At 35.4% G+C, this 20,268-nt stretch overlaps 1 protein-coding gene across 1 annotated transcript; it reads left to right on the forward strand.

Annotated features, from left to right (window-relative positions):
• The first annotated feature begins 505 nt into the window (after positions 1-505).
• alox5a (arachidonate 5-lipoxygenase a) lies at positions 506-19,688 on the forward strand. The gene is made up of 14 exons (XM_007240281.3): positions 506-750; positions 1,986-2,184; positions 2,851-2,932; positions 6,305-6,427; positions 9,094-9,200; positions 10,356-10,528; positions 10,648-10,794; positions 11,828-12,031; positions 12,162-12,248; positions 14,225-14,403; positions 14,578-14,699; positions 17,856-17,956; positions 18,966-19,136; positions 19,219-19,688. Exons 1-14 carry the CDS (start codon positions 511-513, stop codon positions 19,396-19,398), a joined length of 2,115 nt encoding a protein of 704 aa, XP_007240343.3. The 5' UTR covers positions 506-510; the 3' UTR covers positions 19,399-19,688.
• Positions 19,689-20,268: the final 580 nt, after the last annotated feature.

The raw sequence follows: 20,268 nt of genomic DNA on the forward strand, positions 1-20,268 counted from the left end.
GCCAAACCCTCACATAGCTGTTAGTCACCATCTCATTCTATAAATAAAGTGATCAATAAATAGTTTTAATTTTGTGTCTCTATACTAGAACTATGCTAAAGCAAAAAGGCAGGTTGATGATTGTTAATCATTCATCGTTAATCATTTTTTCATGTTTTGACTGAGACGTCTAATCTGTTTTTCTCAGCCGGAGAATTCTGAGATACTGAACCTCAACTGATAATTTCAGCTAAACGTGCACTTAAGATCATTTTGATAATTCTGAAGTGCTTTGTTGAAGTTTTACATTTTTTATATATTCTTTTAACTTAAAATCATGCTTGGTTTATTAACTTTAAATGCTATACTTTTCTCTCATTCAGATCACTTTGATCAACAGTGCTAGAGTTCATTAAAACATGAGTAATGTGGGTGGAGGGTTGGTTTCTGAGAACAGGAGTCCTGTTATGCATTTGCATGCTATATCTAGGGAGATCAGAGGTGTGTGTGTTTGTGTGTGGGCTTTTATGTATGTGTGCTACAGAAGGGGAAATGCATTCTGCAAGAGGCTGCAGAGTGTACAAGTACAGAAACTGGTCTGTGAGCTTCAGTAAGAGTAGGATGCCTTGCTACACAGTGACCGTCGCTACGGGCAGCCAGTGGTTCGCTGGTACAGATGACTACATCTACCTGACTCTGGTGGGGACGGAGGGCTGCAGTGAGAGAACCCTGCTGGATAAGCCCCTCTATAATGACTTTGAGAGAGGAGCGGTAAGATCTTTTACAAATTAATTGTTTTTTACTTAAGTCACAATGAGGGGATTCATGTCCTTAAAGATGTACAGCTGAAGAGTCTTTAAAGATGACAAAGAAAAGGAGAGACCTCCAATTCTATTCCAGCACAATCTGGTGATTCTACAACACAAACACACCTGATTTTATCTTTTATATTTTCTGTGTTTTACTAGTGTACAAATGAATTTGACCTTTGCAGAAGTATCCAAGCAAGGAAATCCGTCTTTTTTTATACTGTCAAAGCTTGTGTGAATTTGTGCACATATAAACAAACGCAAGTAGAAAATAGATCAAGCCACAGGCAGATAACCTACATACCCTTGAACTGACTCATAATTTTGTGGTAATAAAGTGACAGCTCAAGTCATGTATCACCATGTAATTTAGCTTCTGGAACAACATCTGAAAGACTGAAGAAATTATTTGACACCCTTTACATAAATGAAACTTTCCAGACAAGAATGATACAGTAGATAAATATGAAGCATATAAAATAATATGGAAAAATTTAAAAAACTTTGAAGAATTGAAAAGAATTGAAGATGGATGATCCCAAGCCATCAAACAAAGCCGGACTACATGAAATTTTGCATGAGGAGTGGCATAAATTTATTCAAAAGCAGTGTGTAAGACTGGTGGAGGAGAACATGCCAAGATGCATGAAAACTGTAATTAAAAACCAGGGTTATTACACCTAATATTAATTTCTGAACTTTTAAAACTTTATGAATATGAACTTGTTTTCTTTGCATTATTTGAGGTCTGAAAGCTCTGCATATTTAGCTTTTTCAGACATTTCTCATTTTCTTTAAATAAATGCTCTAAATGACAATATTTCTATTTGAAATTTGGGGGAAATGTTGTCCGTAGTTTATAGAATAAAACAACAATGTTCATTTAGTGGTCTCATCATTTTTTCAGAGATGAATATTATAATATATTATATATTGTTCTTTACAATGTTTTGGTTCAATGTTTTTCTGTCTCAAGATTTTTGAGAGTTTAATTTAGTCAGTTGTACAGTGTTTCTCCCTAACAGTCACCTCCTGTGAACTGTAGGAACACACTATTTATTTTAGATTATATATTTTGTTGGTTTTTTTAAGCTTTATACAGGCTGTGCTATTTCACTGTATAGTTGCACCCACTTCTGTAGAAATACTAATAAAAAATACATAATTTCTAAACTAGCTTTATTCCTTAAATCCAAGGTGGACTCCTATGACATCACTGTGGGGGAGAACATCGGTGACATCGTACTGATCAAGATTGAGAAGAAGAAATACTGGGTGCACGATGACTGGTACTGTAAATACATTACAGTGAAGACCCCCTCTGGAGATTACATCGAGTTCCCCTGCTTTCGCTGGCTGGTGGACGACAAAGAGGTGATTCTTCGAGATGGCCGAGGTAGGATGTGCTTAATGTGTCTGATCTGGATGTCACTTGCTCTTGTCGGCTGCAAATGAATTTAGCTCATCGGAAAGCAAAAAGTTGTTGTGTACATTGTGAAATATATAACTGTATATCATCATAATATCATTGTGATAACGTGTGAATATGTGCCATTTTCAAAAGGTTACCACTACTCTCATGTTGATCTAAGAGTAAAGTGTAAAATAAGCTTAAAACATTTACTCTGTAGCTGTGCTTAATTAGTGCCATGAAAATGAAAAGGACTAATTTAATGTATTACTGTATGTATATAAATATATGTCTTTATTACATATATACTATTCTAGTCCATTTGACCGTATACATTATATAATTAATAAATTAAGGCTTAAAAATGTAGACCAAAGCTGAAGCCATGTCTTTATTTCTTTATTTATTTATTGTGAATTGTATCAAATATCTGTTTTATTATTAATTATTTGGTATATTCTTTTACTTGAGCTACATATTATTTTTATGTAGAGAATATTGTTTTTCTGTATATTTGGATTGTTAAACAGGGACAAACGCAGGTCAGTTTGACCTGCAAATATTATTGCTGTTCCTTAAATTTAAATGTAACAGGATGGTTGAAGTGGGTCCTGTGTGTTCACTGTGCTTTCTTCATGTTTACTGTTGTAGCTCGATTGCCACAGGATGACAAAACCAGGGTGGCGAAACAACACAGACGCAAGGAGCTGGAGACCAGACAAAAGACATTCAGGTTTAATCTATAATTTTAAAATGTTTAAATCTCAAACTGATTTTCCTTGTGAAAAGGAAGTATACTTAAAAGCATTAAAAGTATGTTGAAATTAGGTAAAGAATACTAAAATTATATATATTTTAATTTAATATACTTCAAGTATGAAAATACACATTAAATATACTTTCTCCGTTTTTTTTTCATAAAATGTATTTTTAAGCAATATGCTTTAAATTATACACAGTGGCATTAAATACTGCTTAAAGTGCACTTTAGTGTAGTCTTTCCCCCTAGCAGCATTAAACACACATACTTAAAATGTGCAGAAGTTGTGCGTAAAAAAGCACTCACAAGCACGACATAATGTTTGTTTTTATGTTGTGTTTAAATATAGCTTGATTACAATTGAAATATACTAATAATAAGTTGCCATAAGTTGTTCCAAAATAGTATATTTAGTATGTATTTAATTACATATTAGTTTTAATGTTAAGTTCTATGTTCTATGTTAAGTATATATATATATATATATATATATATATATATATATATATATATATATATATATATATTTATACTTAAATGCACTTTTCTTTTACAAGTGTTAGAATACAAATAAGTCCCTTCATATGTTCAGGCATATTTTGAATGTACAGAACGATTAATTAGTTTGTAGGCACAGTACACACAAATTGACCTGTTTATGCAGGTAAATCCCACAACTATGCAGGAATGCAAACTGCCAGGACCTGGAAGATCCCACCCCTTATGCAACTGTCTGTATGCTGGATTTTTGTTAATGTTTTACATAATGTCAACAAGAAAAAGGAAGTCCAGGCTTGTTTTGTATGCGCCAGAGATTCTGCGTTTTTCCTTTATGTTTGCTGTGCTGTACCTAATCTCTAAACAATGCTGTTGGTGTAACGTCACTGTCATGCAAGAATATTATTTTTTAGTTTTCTTGTCTTCCAGTTTTTAGCCTAATGTAAACCTGGCAAATGTTATTTACATTGTTTCAAATTGTATTGATGACTGGACTAATAGAAATACTCCAAAATGTCTTGGAATAAACCAAAATAGCAAAAAAAGTTAACTTCACTGAATCAATGTTCCAATCTGATGTTGTTGACTCATCATCATTTTTTCATCATTAAAAACCAACACTATCTTCACAATCATCTTAAACCTTTAAAAAAAAAAACATTACCGCAGTAAAATTTGGTAAAGAGCCGCTAAACTCTAAATCAGGGGTGTCCAAACTTTTTTTGTTGGGGGCCAGAAGGAGAAATATATTTGAAGTCACGGGCCACACTAACAAATAATGAAATATACCACTTTAAATAATACTTTTTTCATGATTATTTCATTTACACACCATTTTACTTGACTTATCATCTTTATCTTTGACAGCGTTGTGTAAACTAAGATTTTTCAAACTGATGTTTAATTTCATGATGTCTCTTAATATTAAACATCTTAATTACGGCAACTTTTAGACTTTGGCCTGTTTTTCTGCGCTAGAAATGCGCACCCTCTCCGCTTTTAGACTCTTTTACCCCGTTTTCCTGCGCTAGAAATGCGCACCCTCTCCGCGCCGTTTTCCTGCGTTAGAAATGCGCACTCTCTCCGCTCTTAGACTCTTTTACCTCGTTTTCCTGCGCTAGAAATGCGCACAATCTCCGCTTTTAGACTCGGTGGCCCGTTTCTGACACCTAGCGTTCAAACTTTGAATCTCACATTATAAAAACCTGCTTAACAGCGGGACAACTTTCATTCTATTTCTAAAATACCTCGCGGCCCGTAGTTTGGACACCCCTGCTCTAAATCATATTTGTTCCATATTTTAGTAGCTGAAATGTGTTCTTTTGAAATAATGAAACATACCAGTATATAAACATTTCCAAACCTTTAAAAATGCTTTTATTGTGGTCATTTCTGCCTCTGCAGAGCTGAGGGTGGATTCAGCTAAAATCAAGGGCTTTAGAGCCCCTTTAACTGTATCAACACTGTTTTGTACAGAAAAGGGACATTTTGAATGTGCTACAAATTTCAGAAACAAAGTATATATCAACCAACAAAACATTTTTGTGAATAAATTAGATGAATAAATTAGATTTTAACGTGTTTTTAAGTGGTAGTAAAGCTTCTCTAAAAAGCTTGCCAATGTGAAAATCCGAAGTTTAAAATGTTACAACTCTGTTTCAAACATTTAAATCAGATACAAAAACTAACTAATTACATACAAGCTAATTAGGAATGCAACAGTGTTAGCTATCTAGTTAGCTAGCTCTTATGTAAATGCTGCTAGGTAACTAAAATTCACTCAGAGTCATGGCCAAACTTGTTTGCCACAGTAATATAAAAGTAATTTAGTTAACTCTTTATAATAATAAATATTTAGTTAGACTAAATATTAATATATTTCTGAAAGCGACTCTGACAACAAATATTTATGGCAGTAATTATAAAATGCTTTTTCTCTTTACCTCAGCAGCAGACTGTGAATTGCTGGAGTGAGCTTTCACACCCTCTGTCCCATGATCTCTAGCTTATACTATAACTCAATGTCTTTTTAAAGGTGCTGCAAATTTCAGAAACAAATTAATATCAGCAAAAAACATTTTTGTGAATAAATTATTAAAAGATTTCTACATGCACGCTTCAAAAAATGGTCCAGATTAGGCACAGCTATGCTAAGTAGCTAGCAGTAAAAAAAGTTTTCTAAAAAACTTCACAATGTAAATAAATCAAAGCTTAAAAATTTTACAACTCTGTTTGAAACATTTAATCAGATAGTAAAACTAACTAATTACATACTAGTTATTATGAAATGCAACAGTTTTTGCTAGGTTGGCTAGCTAGCTAGCCTCCATGCAAATGCTAAAGATTTAGCTAGCTTGTTAGCTACTGCTGCTAGGTAGCTAAAATTTTTAAATCAATGCCAAACTTTTATGCTACAGTAATCGAAAAGTAGATGAGTTAACATTTCATAATAATTACTATTTAGTTAGACTAAATAATAATATATTATTATATAATAATATATTTTACTGAAAGCGACTCAGATAATAAACATTTTTGGCATTAATTATGAACTTTTTATTTTCCCTTTACCTCAGATCAGCAGACTGTAAATTACCCTCTGTCCTATAAATTCCTGCTGCTCATACTAGAACTCACTGTGTAGTCAGTGTAATAGCTAGCAGTGTTAGAAACTGACATCTTCATTAAGAATCAACAATTTTTTATCTTTGAGGCAATATTGAACTGATATAAAAATTGGCGATTCTCATCAAAAATCTATTATTTATAAACATCACTATGCTTTCTGTGATGTCTTCTTAGATTAACATTTATAAAAGTGTTAACTTTAACTGGTTCTTGTTTCAGATGGAAGGAATGGCACCCTGGCTTTCCCATGAGCATCGATGCTAAAGCCCACAAAGAACTGCCACGAGACATCCAGTTTGACAGTGAGAAAGGTGTAGATTTCATCCTCAACTACAGCAAAGCGTAAGTCCTGCGATAAAATGAATGTGTGATACTGTAGCAACTGAAAACCATCTCCTCAGCTCTCTCTGGTTAAATGTATTTAATTTCCCATCACATGTCCATGTTTCCCAACACAAAAACATGTTTCATGTTGTAAGTATTCAATTTCTACACTGCTGGTTTTTAACTAAGCTACATGATGAAGAGTTAGAACCCGCCCCTGTGTTCTCTCTGCACTGGATGGGGACTTTCCAACAGAAGAGTCATTGTATTGCTTCAGTTGTATGTTACATTTGCATGTTTCCCTCTATGTTTTTTAAATACAAATAATGCCACTCCATGTTTGCTTATGCCTTGTTTCACTGTAAGCCTGTGTGCATTCTCCTTCTCTCCATTCATTTGAATTTTAGCCTATAAATATATAACTGTCTCAGGTTACTTTCTTCTCTGGTAGGCCTTGTGAAATATGCTAAATATGCTATTTTTCAGATCAGGATATCATATTTTATCAGGATGATTCAGGGTATTTTTGTGATAATATTTTTAGTGATATGACAAAACACTGCCTTTTTTATATTAACTTTAAGAATATACTACTGAAACAAAATAAACATTAAGTTTTTCTTTAGTATGAATTTAACAGGTTTATACATTCAGTAGACACTGATTTTGTGTAAAATACAATAAATACAAAATATGTCAAAATTAAAGTAATATACCAAGCAGATCTACCACAAAACAAATATGTAGCATATTTAGTACATGTAAACTACAAACAAACAAATAAAATTAAATTCATTAAACATCTGTTATCTGATATTTTAAAGAGGTATAAATTTTAAAATCATGATACCTCAAACATTCCATAGTGATAGGATTCCATGTATGGGGAATATCAATATAATGTGCCTTTTTTCCAAGATTTTCCAAGACTTACTCTAAATGGACACATTGTCACAAACACAGAGCAATAATAACCTTTAGAATACTATGTTTCTTTAATTTGATGTTTTTTTTTTTGCCAATGCTGCCTGGTTAAGGTAAATGATTATTTTATTTGAATAAAATAAAAATTTTGTATTCAAAATAAAAAGATGCTTTCTTTTAATTAATTTAATTTAGATTTAGATTCCCTGTCCACCCGGTCATCTTGGAATTACCATCTTTTTAAGAAAATAATATTTGTCAGCAGTGACATCACAAACTTCATTCTGTTTTCTGTTTTTTTTCATGTTCAGTGATAAATCACATTATTTTCACTTGATATTTCTCAAATAGTCTTTATATTCAACTGCGGTAAAACTTAAGCTGCCCACCCTGTTGTGGTGAAATATCAAGAAAATTTAAATTATTTTTTATTTGTTTCCTGTCTGTTCTCATGTCTCTGTGTGTGAGCCCCACGTGACCCGTGCTCCTCTGTGTTGTTCCCCAGTAATTTTCCATTCACCTGTTTGTAATTTGTAGCTCTGCCCCCTAGCCCCAGGTGTTTCTACTTCCCGTGTGTGTTTCCTGTCTATTTATAGCCCTGGTGTTTCAGTCTGTATTCATCTGTCTTTGCACCTTCCCCTGTTGTTTTGTTGTGCTGTGTTTCTCAAGTTTCTTGTTCTCATGTTTATAGCCTTAGTTTATTTCTCCTAGTTTATCTCTGTTTATTTCTTGTTTGTCCTTTGTTATTTCTAGTTCCTGGTTTATTTTCCTTGTTCTGTTTAGTTTACTTTATTTAGCTTTAGTTATTAGTTTGTTCCTTTGTTTAGTCTCCGTTTGTTTATGTTACTGTTGCCCCTCTTTTGTTTGGTTTGTTTCTTTGTTTATTTATTTAATAAAACTCCGCATTACCTGCAATTTCGTCCACCTCCTTGTCTTCCTGCCGGCAACCGTGACATATAGAAACTCAAAATGTATTTTTACAATAGCATTATCATGAACTCTAGGTCCACCACATTTATATGAAATGCCATTTTTTGCTTAAATTCTCCATCCTGTTATTGTATGCATGACAGGAAATTAAAAATGATTGTGAAAATTTAAGGTGATTAATTTGAGAAAATATGATTTATGTGCAGTCTTAAGTCTTCCCTACTGGAAAAACCAGCTCATACCAGCTAAAGCTGGTCAAGCTGGTTGACCAGCTTTACCAGCTTAAGCTGTGTTTTGGAACCTGGTAACTGGTTTCTAGCTGGTCACTGGTTCATAGCTGGTCAGAACATCTAAAACCAGCTTGTAGCTGGTCTGTACCTGGTAACTGGTAGCTGGTTTTAGACGTTCTGACCAGCTATGAACCAGTGACCAGCTAGAAACCAGTTACCAGGTTCCAAAACACAACTTTAGCTGGTATAAGCTGTTTTTTTCCAGTAGGGTTATATATAGTCTTATATTCAAAATAATAAAAATATCTTACTTAATTTGAAAAGCCACAGTATTCTGATAGTGATCCTGCAGTATTTATATTAGCATGAATTTGCAGCCTAAAGGTGATCATTGCGTAAAAGTGATTTCACAGAGTGCTTTATGAATGCCTTCATGTGCTTGATCAATGGAAATGTGCAAAAAAAAAAAGACCACATTTACAGCAGAGTACATGATGAATAGTCTTTCAAATGCACCATTTATTCACATGGTTGCTTATCTTTCACAAAATCTTTCAATGCTTTATGTCTGCTGTAATCGGCTTATTCTTCCACTTTCAGGATAGAGAATCTCTACGTTAACCAGTTCATGCACATGTTCCAGTCTTCCTGGGGGGATTTCTCTGATTTTGAGCGGATCTTTATGAGGATCAAGAACACAATATCAGGTTGGCTGTTTGCATTTTCTTTGCATTTTAGCCATTTCCTGCATGCTGTTTCCTCATAAAACATTATTCATTAGAAGGTTACTCATTTCTTTTTCGTAAGGGCTTCACTTATATTATAGTACTTTAATATTTCACAGTACATATGTCAGTTACAGCTGTGAAACCACTTCCCGAACTGTCCAACCAACTCTCCCACTTAACCTCTGGTTTTAACCACTAGATCTTGTTAGACAATCTGGCCACTTCTGGGTAGTCATTCATCTCAGCTGTGGGCAGCCACTGGAGTAATTGACAGTTGTTTGGCCTGGTTTGAGCCGGGTCAGTGTTGCCAACTGGAAATGTTTTGCAATACAATGAAACTGTAGTCTGTAATGTTTGTAATGCATCTTTTCAAACTAAATCTTTTCTCTCCTAAGTATTTAACATTATTGACGCTTGGCATATCTTTCAGGTTCTAGTTTATACAAACTATGGATATTTTTATAGTAAACAATAAAGAACTTTTGTAAGCTGCCCTGGATAAGAGCATCTACTAAGTACCTTAAATGTAAATAAATAAATGAATGGAAATATACAAATGAATTAATACAAATAAATAAATAAATAAATATATTAACTTCCACTGAACACATCACACACTGAATGTGGCTTTGTCCTTAGGCTATTTGTTGGTTTAAATCCATTGCGTGCAGGCTGCTGTTCCATTGTCATACACTGTTTCTACATGGCATCAAAATGCAAAGTAACCTACTGACTCTTATTATGAGCCATTCCCGGATCATGCTGATTGCCCTCAGCAGCCGGAGTCAGAGAGAGCACAATTGGTCTTGCTCTTGCTGGGCTTGTAGATGGTGCTCTTTCCCCATATCAGCACAGGTGTCTGTCTGTTATCTGCTGTATCATACCCCCATCAAATGATGGGGGTATTGCTAGTGATAGGGTGATTGGGTAATTGGCCTTCCCAAATAGGGAGAAAAGGGGTACAATTAAAAAGAAATGATATTAAATAACAAAATACATGCAGAACCATTTGTATTGTATGCCCAACATTTAGTACAACACTGACATGCCAGTGTTTTTTTTTTGCAGCTTGTTAACAATCTTTGCAACCTAACATAGACTATTTTGGCTATTATCTTTTTCTCTTTTGACCAGAGTACGTGATGCAGCACTGGAAGGAAGACTTCATGTTTGGATATCAGTTCTTAAACGGCTGCAATCCTGTCATGATCCAGAAGTGCACACAAATCCCAAAGAAGTTTCCTGTGACACATGAAATGGTGGCTGACTGCTTAGAAAGAGACCTCACCCTGGAAGAGGAGCTTAAAGTGAGCATCTACACAGCAGACACCAGTGTACTTGTGTCTGACGTGTCTGAGTTTGAGATCTTATCTCCTCCATCGTACATATTAAAATCGTCTATGCAATTTTCTTCTGTGGTCTGCAGGCAGGAAACTTATACATAGCAGATTACGAGATAATGGAGGATATAACCGCGAACGCTACAGACCCATGCACTCCACAGTATTTGGCTGCACCAATTTGCTTGCTTTACAAGAACAGCCAGAACAAGATTTTGCCGATTGCCATACAGGTATGGATCTGTATATTCTTTATGCAGTGTCACATGACATGACGCAATGGTGCATTTCATCTGTAGACTAGTGATAATTGAGTGTGGGCCAAATCTTGTGACCCAGATTAGGATTAACCATAAACTAAAAGGGCTTTTTTTATTTATAAATTAATATTAATGCATGCCTACAAAACGTACTAATGCCTACAAGCCATACTTGTGAACCCAGCTTTAATCAAATAATCATTTAAAAAATCTAACTACAGAAAGCTGTATTTTCTTTTATTTTTTTTGTAATTCTTTATTTTTCCAGTGTGTACTTCCAAAATTGACATTCACAATTGTATTTTCCTTTTTAATCAAATTTATTGTTGACGATGTGACTAAACAATTACTACAATTCATGTTAACCCACCCAGCACTATGTCCTTAAATAGCTGTTGAAAAAAATGCCAGTGCTATTAATTTTAATTAAGCACTTAATTTTTTTATTAAGTTTGATTTTTGGTTGAAAGGGAAAGGTGTACAGATGTCTTTTTCAAGTGGTTGAAAAGATGTTTACAGTATGTGAGGACTTGTTTTCAACCACTTCAAAAAGACGTCTTTCACATAGGAAATAACCTCACATAAACGGCGTTTCAGCCACTTGAAAAAGACGTCTGTTCACCACTTTCAACCAAAATGACTTGTGGTTTAACGAACATCATTAAAGTTTTTTTTTTTTAAATCTTTTTAATGATTTGACTGTGTGGGACCAGTACTACTGGAATTGAATTAAATCAAATCTGGTCAGTACATGGGCCCACCTTATATCATATATTCAGCTGCATACTTTTACAAGATTCCAAGTAACATATAACTTTAAATTCTAAATCAGATATTTCACTGTAGCTTAAATCAGAGTTAATTATAGTTAAACTTACAAATGTTAGGTATGAGCCTCTCAAATCACTTTTTTAGATTGCATATTTAATGTCCACAGAATGTCCAATATGTCCAATTGTCCAATGTCCAATTTTAATTATTTTTCTTTTTACTTGTGTTTCAAAAGCTGAGTCAAAGCCCAGGAGAAGACAGCCCCATCTATCTCCCCAGTGATGATCAGCATGACTGGCTTTTGGCCAAAATTTGGGTGAGATCGTCCGATTTTCACGTGCACCAGACAGTGACGCATCTTCTCAGGACCCATCTGATATCAGAGGTGTTTGGCATCGCCATGTTCAGACAGCTGTCTGCTGTTCATCCAGCCTATAAGGTGTGCAGCTTTCACTGTGTACTTTGTGCATTAATAAAACAAATCCTCAATATACTGTACACATATTAATGCAGTCATATAAAATACTGCAGATCATGTGTATAAGGAAAATGTTTTTTTGCACTTTCAGTTGCTTCTGCCACACATTCGTTTCACAATCGCCATTAACACCAAGGCACGAGAGCAGCTCATCTGTGAGAATGGACTCTTTGACAAGGTAGGGTCGACTTTAGAGCTCATTGTGTAAGCTGTACAGCTGTTTATAACCTAGTTATTCAGAAATTGCTGGTTTTAATCAGTTTGGATAAATGTAAGGGCATCTCATCATTACAAAACTGAGCATGTCTAAAACAGAAACTTCATAAAAGGTTATAGTTACTTACATCATTATAGAAACATTCACACTGGTAATAATGAAATTGTTTTATTAATTAATCTCTTCCAACAAAAAAAATGCATTCAGAGAGCATTTTACAGTAAGAAAATTATATTAGACATAACTAACTTTCATAATGTAACTGATTTCCACCCAAAAAGGGAAGAATTGTTCGATAAATGGTAATTGGTTGGAAGGACTTTTGTAGTAAAATAAGACCTGCAAAAAACTGTGGTCAGGTTTTATAAATACAACAAAGAAAAGCAGGAGAAAAAAATAATATTCTGTAGAGAGAAACTTAGTCAAGTTGCATTTATCCAGTTATTTAAAGAATAATCTTTAGAAGGCCATAAGAAAAAAAATAATAGTAAAGAAATTAGTAACTAATGCTACGGTACAGTACGGTATCAGCACCTGTCATTTGCCTGAATGTGCTACATTACACTGACTTGATTGAACGACTGACATGATTCAGAAGGATAACACAGCATTAGAAGACAAATCTGATAAATATACAGGTATGACTGAGAGTACAACAGAGGTGTGGGAATGGGAAGAAAATCTTGAATGAATAAATAACCTTGACTTATGCTAATGTTCTTTCACAAATAAAACTTATTTTTTAAGAAACCAAAGGTGTGTTTTTTTAAATGCCGTTGTTCACAGAACCTTGTAAAACACCTTTATTTTTGAAGGTCGACTTGGACTAAGCAGATTTGTTCAAATACAAGTCTGCAGATTAACAGGTTATGCTTGTAGTTTCTCATTTAGGCTCAGCATTATCTGTTCAGAATGATCTGTTCTATCTTTAATGGCTGGGCTAATTATGCATCTCAAACCACACAATGTACCCTGACTACGTAGTTTTCTACATCTCTAGCAACAGTATTGCACAGTTGTAAATCCACAGTGTCTGTGTTCAGTGTATTATATGTGCGGTCTGGGTTGTAATTCGAATAGCAGTATGAAATCCTCTACACCATTTAGTATTCATTTCTATTTTGTCTTCATTTTGCTTACTACAATTCGTTTTAGCAGTTGTTTAGTTTTATAATTATTATGTTGTTGCTAGGTTATGTGTGCATGAAACAGTGTGATAGTTGAAGAGCTCTGGTTATGGTCTGAATCCTGTTTTTGTGCAATATTGGCACTCCTAGAACTTTTCTCATTCAACAACATTACAGAGATGAATCTAACTATGGTACTATTACTATTATGACAAATAGGACTGGTTCATGGATATTATAGGTGAGCAGGTCCCAGACACATGCAGATGCAAGCTAAACAATACTTTATTAAATAAAGCATAAGACAAGGCCAAGGTAATATAAAAGGCCAGGCAAAAATTTAAGATCGGTAAATCAATAGCAAGCGAGTCAAAATGAGAGAGTAACATATGCAATGTGAAAATGCGTTAACTCAGCACTGATTAAGAGCAACTGAGGCCCTTTTATAGGGCTAAAACATGTGGCTAGTACTCAGGTAATCTACTTCCTGGAAGTGTCATGTGCAAGTGTAATGTCAGTGTGTGGTGTATCTAGGGCATTGTAGTCCAGAGGACAAATCGCCGGCTAAGCTGAGAGTGGAAAAGATAGGAGCGCTTTCAGCACCAGGTGTGACACTAGGACTTAAAAGGCTCATGCCCAAACACTGTCTGTTTTTTAATACATGCAAAGCATGTAAACTTTACTTGTGTTTTTTGAGTTCTCATACTGTGTATCTGCCAACAAATATCCTATAAATAAAACATTCTGTATATAAGAAGCTGTTTTATGAAGTTTGCCATAACACCTAAACATGCACATGTGTGTGGACAGGCTAATGGTACAGGAGGAGGTGGCCATGTGCAACTCGTGCAGAAGGCCATGAAGACTTTTACCTACAAGTCCCTGTGCTTCCCAGAGTCTATAAAGGCTCGTGGTATGGAGAGCCAAGAAGAGCTGCCATACTACTACTACAGAGATGATGGCAACAAAGTGTGGGAGGCGATCAAAAGGTAATTAAAGATTTGTTGAGAATCAGAATCAAATAATGACAGATCCATTAAGCTTTAGGGTTTGCAACAGAATACAACTAAACCTTGTTTTATGAGAAAAAGGTCATTTTATCAACATAATTAATAGTAAAATGTAGAACATGTTGTAAAACTCAGCTTTGTATCTCTTGCTAGTTTTGTGACAGATATGATTAACATCTACTATGCCAGTGATGAGACAGTACAGGAGGATGAGGAGATACAGGCATTCGTCAAAGATGTCTGCAGCTTTGGAATGCAGGATTTTGACTACTGTGGTGAGAAGAAAGCTTTCACATTTAAAAATATATGTTTCTTAATGCTTTAGGCTTGAGTTATACTTGCTGTAACATATCCTTGCGTATCTTCCATCCATTTGGAGCTCTAGTTGTGCACATCCTTAAAAATGAATGCAATGCATACGAGAGGTGTAGTAAACATCAGTATGTTAGGAACAGTGCAGGCAATCATCCACATCAAAATGGTGGAATGTTTTAAAGAATGGCTTCCTATATTTGGTGTAGATGTAGGTAACATAATAGTATGAAGAATCGACCCGAGCTTGGATGATATATGGCAACGTTAGCTGAGATTCGACATTGGCAACTTGGAATTGGGCCGAGCGTGGAATTGGGTCAAATGTGGTTTATAGTTAGCAAGCAGAGAGTTGTCTGGAAGATTCCCCTTTAATTCTCTACAGCCGAGTTGCTGGCACTTGTAGCAGTCAAATCAGTCTGGATATGAGCACAGCATTTGGGACAGAATCAGACTGAGTTTCAAACAGAGCCAGATCAATGCAACTTTTTGCACTGGGATGCACTGTAAAACCCAGTAAGTTTACTAAACTGAAAACTTTTGTTGTAACCTATTACCTAAGAAATTTTAAGTTCATGTAACATATTTTTAAGTACAGTGAATTTCTCATCTCATCTCATTGTCAACCGCTTAATCCGTGAAGGGTCACGTGGGGGGGGGGGGGGGAGGGGGGGGGGGGGGGGCTGGAGCCTATCCCAGCAGGCATCGGGTGGAAGGCAGGATACACCTTGGACAGGCCGCCAATGCATTGCAGGGCAGACAGACACAGACAGACAAACAGACACATTCACTCACACACTCACACCTAAGGGGCAATTTCAATCAAGTTCCAATTAGCCTGAACGTGCCGTCTTTGGACTGTGGGAGGAAACCGGAGGAAGCCGGAGGAAACCCACGCAGACACAGGGAGAACGAAGTACAGTGAATTTAACAAATATATATACCTATATAAGATATTTCTAAACGTATATATTTTATTTACATTATATTTTCAATTTGGTAAAATCAAGGGAACTCATCATTTTTAAGTGGTCTCTTTTTTTTCCAGAGCTGGGCTACATCGGTTTAAGTAGGACTTACAAAATTAATATTATTTCCGCCAACTTAACTAGAACACAAATAAATACATAATAATTCTACATTGAATGTGATGGGTAGGCGAATAAGGTTCGTAGATTTGTATTTAGTCTTATCTTTCATTTCATTTAAGTATTTCTTTAAATAAACATGGAAAAGTAGAGGAAGAAAGAAAACGTTATATAGTCAACAGTATTGAGAGCGCAGTGCAGCCAACACAGAGTTACTGCAGCTCAGAAAATTATGCTTATTCTTACAGCCCAAACATAGAGACCAAGCATTTAATCATAATATATGATCTACAAATTTACCTAAGATAGCCCAGAGGGAATAACTACACACTGATGGTAAGTGAGAGAAAATGGGGGACACACCCAGTATGATAATAGATTGTGCCAGAAACCAATGAAAAAGTGACTAAACTAAATTATTGTAAGTTGATTTAACTCAAATATCTCTAAATGTATATGTGGCCACAAATGTTAACTAAAAAAGTTTGAAAACAGGCTTAATTTATTTGAGGTCAGACAAATAGTGGGTTTATAGTGTACATCATGGGCTGTTCCAAAATGAAGGATTCTTCATAAACAGACAAGAAATGCAGCCAATGTTTGAAACAATTTGAAAGACGTGACTGATGTATCATTCGTAGCTCTTGTTTACTCACAGTTTCTTTATTTACATACAATGTGAGATAAGATAAACAGCATCACAAAGTTGGGTGAAAAAAACAAGTTAGTTTAGTCAGTTGTAAAATGTTTTCAAATTATTTAAAAAATGTAATATTTTAATAAATAAATAAATAAACACTATCAAGCACGATTCGTCCTACCTCAAGCCTTGAGTTTGGAATGCAGCTTGTATGATGTTTTATAGTGGCTAGCATCTAGCATCTAGTGAAAGCCTCCAGTAACATGTATAGCACATGTATGTAAGTACGTGAACCTTTACATTCATGACATTGTCTATGCGAACGCATGACCAAGCAGCAAGTATGAAACACACCTTTTTTTGCATGCCTCATGTTAATCAGTGTTTTCCACATCCCGTTTTGCTGCCCCCTCTGGTGCTGCCTAATTAAATATTTGCCTTACTCTTTCTGCATGCCTGATTTATCTCAAGTTAAGGTCAATAAGAAGCAAATGATATGATTCAGGAGTGTTAAAACAGGGATATTGCAAAACTGTTTAGTGCAGTGTGGGTGTCCAGCCATGATTTAGAAAACAGGCGTCTGACTAAGCTTGTTCCCAGTGACTTGTATTCATCTGGACCGCCCCCATTCCTGTACACATTCCTTCATGATGTATATAAATGAAAAAAATTAAACAAAACAAAACGTAAATGCACCATACTTCTCTAGTAGTGCATACATACTGTAGAAAAGTTAAGTCTGCCAACTATGCCAATGCTGTCAAGAGCTTCTAAAAGCAGTTTCTAAACGTTTCCTGAGTTTCAACATGTCAGAACTTCCTTTATATCCCAACTGCAGACAAAATGTTTGTAAAAGCACACATCATTTGTGTTACTTGTGTTAATATACAGTTGCAAGAAAAAGTATATGATCCCTTTGGGATTACTTGGATTTCTGCATAAATTGGTAATTAAATGTGTTCTAATCTATATCTAATTCACAACAATAGACAAATTGACAAACTTCTGACCGTTGTGCAGGTCTGATCTGCAACTACAGGAAACGTTTGGTTGAGGTTATGGCTGCCAAAGGAGGGTCAACCAATTATTAAATCCAAAGTTTCACATACTTTTTCCACCCTCACTGTGAATGTTAATGTGTTGTGTTCAATAAAACCATGCAAACATATATTTTTTTGTGGTATTAGTTTATGCAGCAGACTGTGTTTGTCTATTTTTGTGACTTAGATGAAGATCAGAACACATTTAATGGCCAACTTATGTGGAAATTCAAGTAATCCCAAAGGGTTCACATGCTTTTTCTTGCAACTGTATATGCGCGTGTACTGTATGTGCATCTGACCAGTTATGTCTATGGATGGTCAATGAAAGATCATTGTCACTGTTTGTAGAGTTCCCTAAATCAGTGCAGACTCGGGAGCAGCTGGTGGAGTATCTGACCGTCGTAATCTTCACCGCTTCTGCTCAACATGCCGCCATCAACTTCGGACAGGTGGAGTAATTCTCTCTTTTACACAGACCATCTCTAACTGACAGAGACAACAATATGACAGTGACTGGCTATTAAAACCTAACACATATATATAACATGTAGCTCATTTTTAGAATTTATGTTGGAATGGTGGAGTTCATATGAATGAGAATTGGGTAACTGGTCTTTAAAACTGGGGAGAAAATGTGGTAAAAGTTAAAAAAAAAATAATAATAAAATAAGTCCAAGATCTGCAGGCAAGTCCGTGCTTCCTTTTCTGCCTTATACAGCTAGGAGAAATACTCATTCAGACTGCAAAGGTTTTCCATTTACTGAATAATAGGATTTGGGAAGCAATAATATTTTATGGGGTTAATAGATAACTTCACATATTGGGTGGTATTTGTCATGCTGTGATGGGCCATGGTTAGAGCTCTTGTTACTGTACACAGTAACCATTGTTACCATTGGGCCCACGAGCAAAGCAGTTAACTCTGTCTGATCTATGGATAGAGTGGCATGGCTAACTGTTCACTTACATGCAAAGAGCAAAATTTTGTTGTATTGTTGTATAATGCCCATAAAGGTGTCAATAATTATGTATATGGAATGTGGCAATTTGCTCATTGACCAATATGGACGAACACTAATGCTGCTTTCCCTTTACCTCGGCTGTCGGAGCACCTGAGTTGAATATTTGAAACATTCAGACATCAGATATCATTATTAACATGTCCCAGGTTAGCACTGCAAGTCATACCAGTTGATAACCTGTTATACAGTATTTTGCACATCCAAACATCATGGTAACATGTCTGCAGATAGTACTGTGTGTACGACTAAGAAAAGAAGTGCTAATAATCTGCACTGTGGGAAATGCAGCCATCTTGGATTCTGAACTCAGTGAGGCTCTCTCCGCTTTTGTTGTAGAAAATCCAACCTGTAGGAGAATTTCAGTTCATTTTTCCTATTTGGAACGAAGAATGCCGACATTTGCGCTCAAATTTTACTTACTTTATAACCCTTCTAGTATGACTGGTGTTCCTGGATTCCAAATGCTCCCCCCACCATGCGGAACCCCCCTCCCACCAAGAAGGGCCAGACAGACATGAAGCTCATAGTGGAGAGTCTGCCTGACCGTGGCCGCTCCTGCTGGCATCTTGGAGCAGTGTGGGCCCTTAGTCAGTTCCAGGAAAACGAGGTAAAGGCATTACTGTAACACAACGCAGAAATATTTTCTGAATTATTTTTTATCAGATTTTCTGAATTATTTGTATTTACAGTTGTTCTTAGGCATGTATCCTGATGAACACTTCATAGAGAAACCTGTGAAGAAGGCTCTAGAGACTTTCCGGGAAAAACTGACTGAGGTGTCCAAATTAATCAAGAATCGCAACGAAGGAAAGAAGCTGCCCTATTACTACCTGTCCCCAGACAGAATCCCCAACAGTGTGGCGGTGTGAGCCTGCACATCTGGCTGATTTAAAAACAGTGGTGATACATTTGTTAGTTCATAATTTAGTTTAGATGCTTGGATTTCTAGTCCCTCTCATTGACGTCTTTACCGTTTCTGTTTGTTCTGTAATATAGATGAATATGAAAACAAACACAGTGAAATCCTGCATTCTGTCAATTATGCTGTGAATTGATTGGTGTGTTTTTGTTGTTAAATTTTTAGCTAATGAAAATTTAAAGCGCTTTTTTTCTCTTGTTTTTGTGTCTCTTATCAAATAAAGTCTTACTTAAAATGTCATATTATTCAAGCCACTGTGTAAACTGAAATGAGCCCAGAATTTATACAACATTCCCATCACAAGTGTCGGTGTGCCTGTATTCAACACAAACAAGAGCGATGTTTTATCTGTTTTATATTTTTACTGTGTGAATTGGCTTTGTGGAATTGATTTCATATATAGTAAAACTAGAATCTGAATGAACTAAATGTAACCAATATTTTCTGTTAAATAAGATGTCATGACACCTTCATGTGCTCCACAAAACAAGCCAACAGTGATATTATATATGTAGCCTATTTATTAAAAAACATCAGGTGTACCAATATGTACATTTTCTGTTTTGAATATTAAATGTGTTAAAATTTAAATGAGAGTGGCCTGGCATATCAAGAGATGTGTCAATATAGAGCATCTGGCACATCTTGCACACCATCTTTAACTTTCTAAAGCTTCTGGCACACCACCTGGTACATCTTAAAACAATCATCAAACCAATCAGAAAATCCTAAAGCAGCTGGTATACCACCTGGCATTTCTTAAACATCCAGTTTTAAACTGATGGCATAACACTAACCACATTTTACAGCAGCATGTAAA

The sequence above is a fragment of the Astyanax mexicanus genome, chromosome 7 (genome assembly GCF_023375975.1).
Source record: "Astyanax mexicanus isolate ESR-SI-001 chromosome 7, AstMex3_surface, whole genome shotgun sequence".
Lineage (NCBI taxonomy): Eukaryota > Metazoa > Chordata > Actinopteri > Characiformes > Acestrorhamphidae > Astyanax > Astyanax mexicanus.

Coding starts and splice junctions, on each gene's coding strand:
- alox5a (XM_007240281.3), top strand. CDS start 511: ATGTGTGCTACAGAAGGGGAAATGCATTCTGCAAGAGGCTGCAGAGTG. Junction 12,032..12,161: donor CTGTTCATCCAGCCTATAAG/GTGTGCAGCTTT, acceptor TTGCACTTTCAG/TTGCTTCTGCCACACATTCG. Junction 14,700..17,855: donor GCAGGATTTTGACTACTGTG/GTGAGAAGAAAG, acceptor CACTGTTTGTAG/AGTTCCCTAAATCAGTGCAG.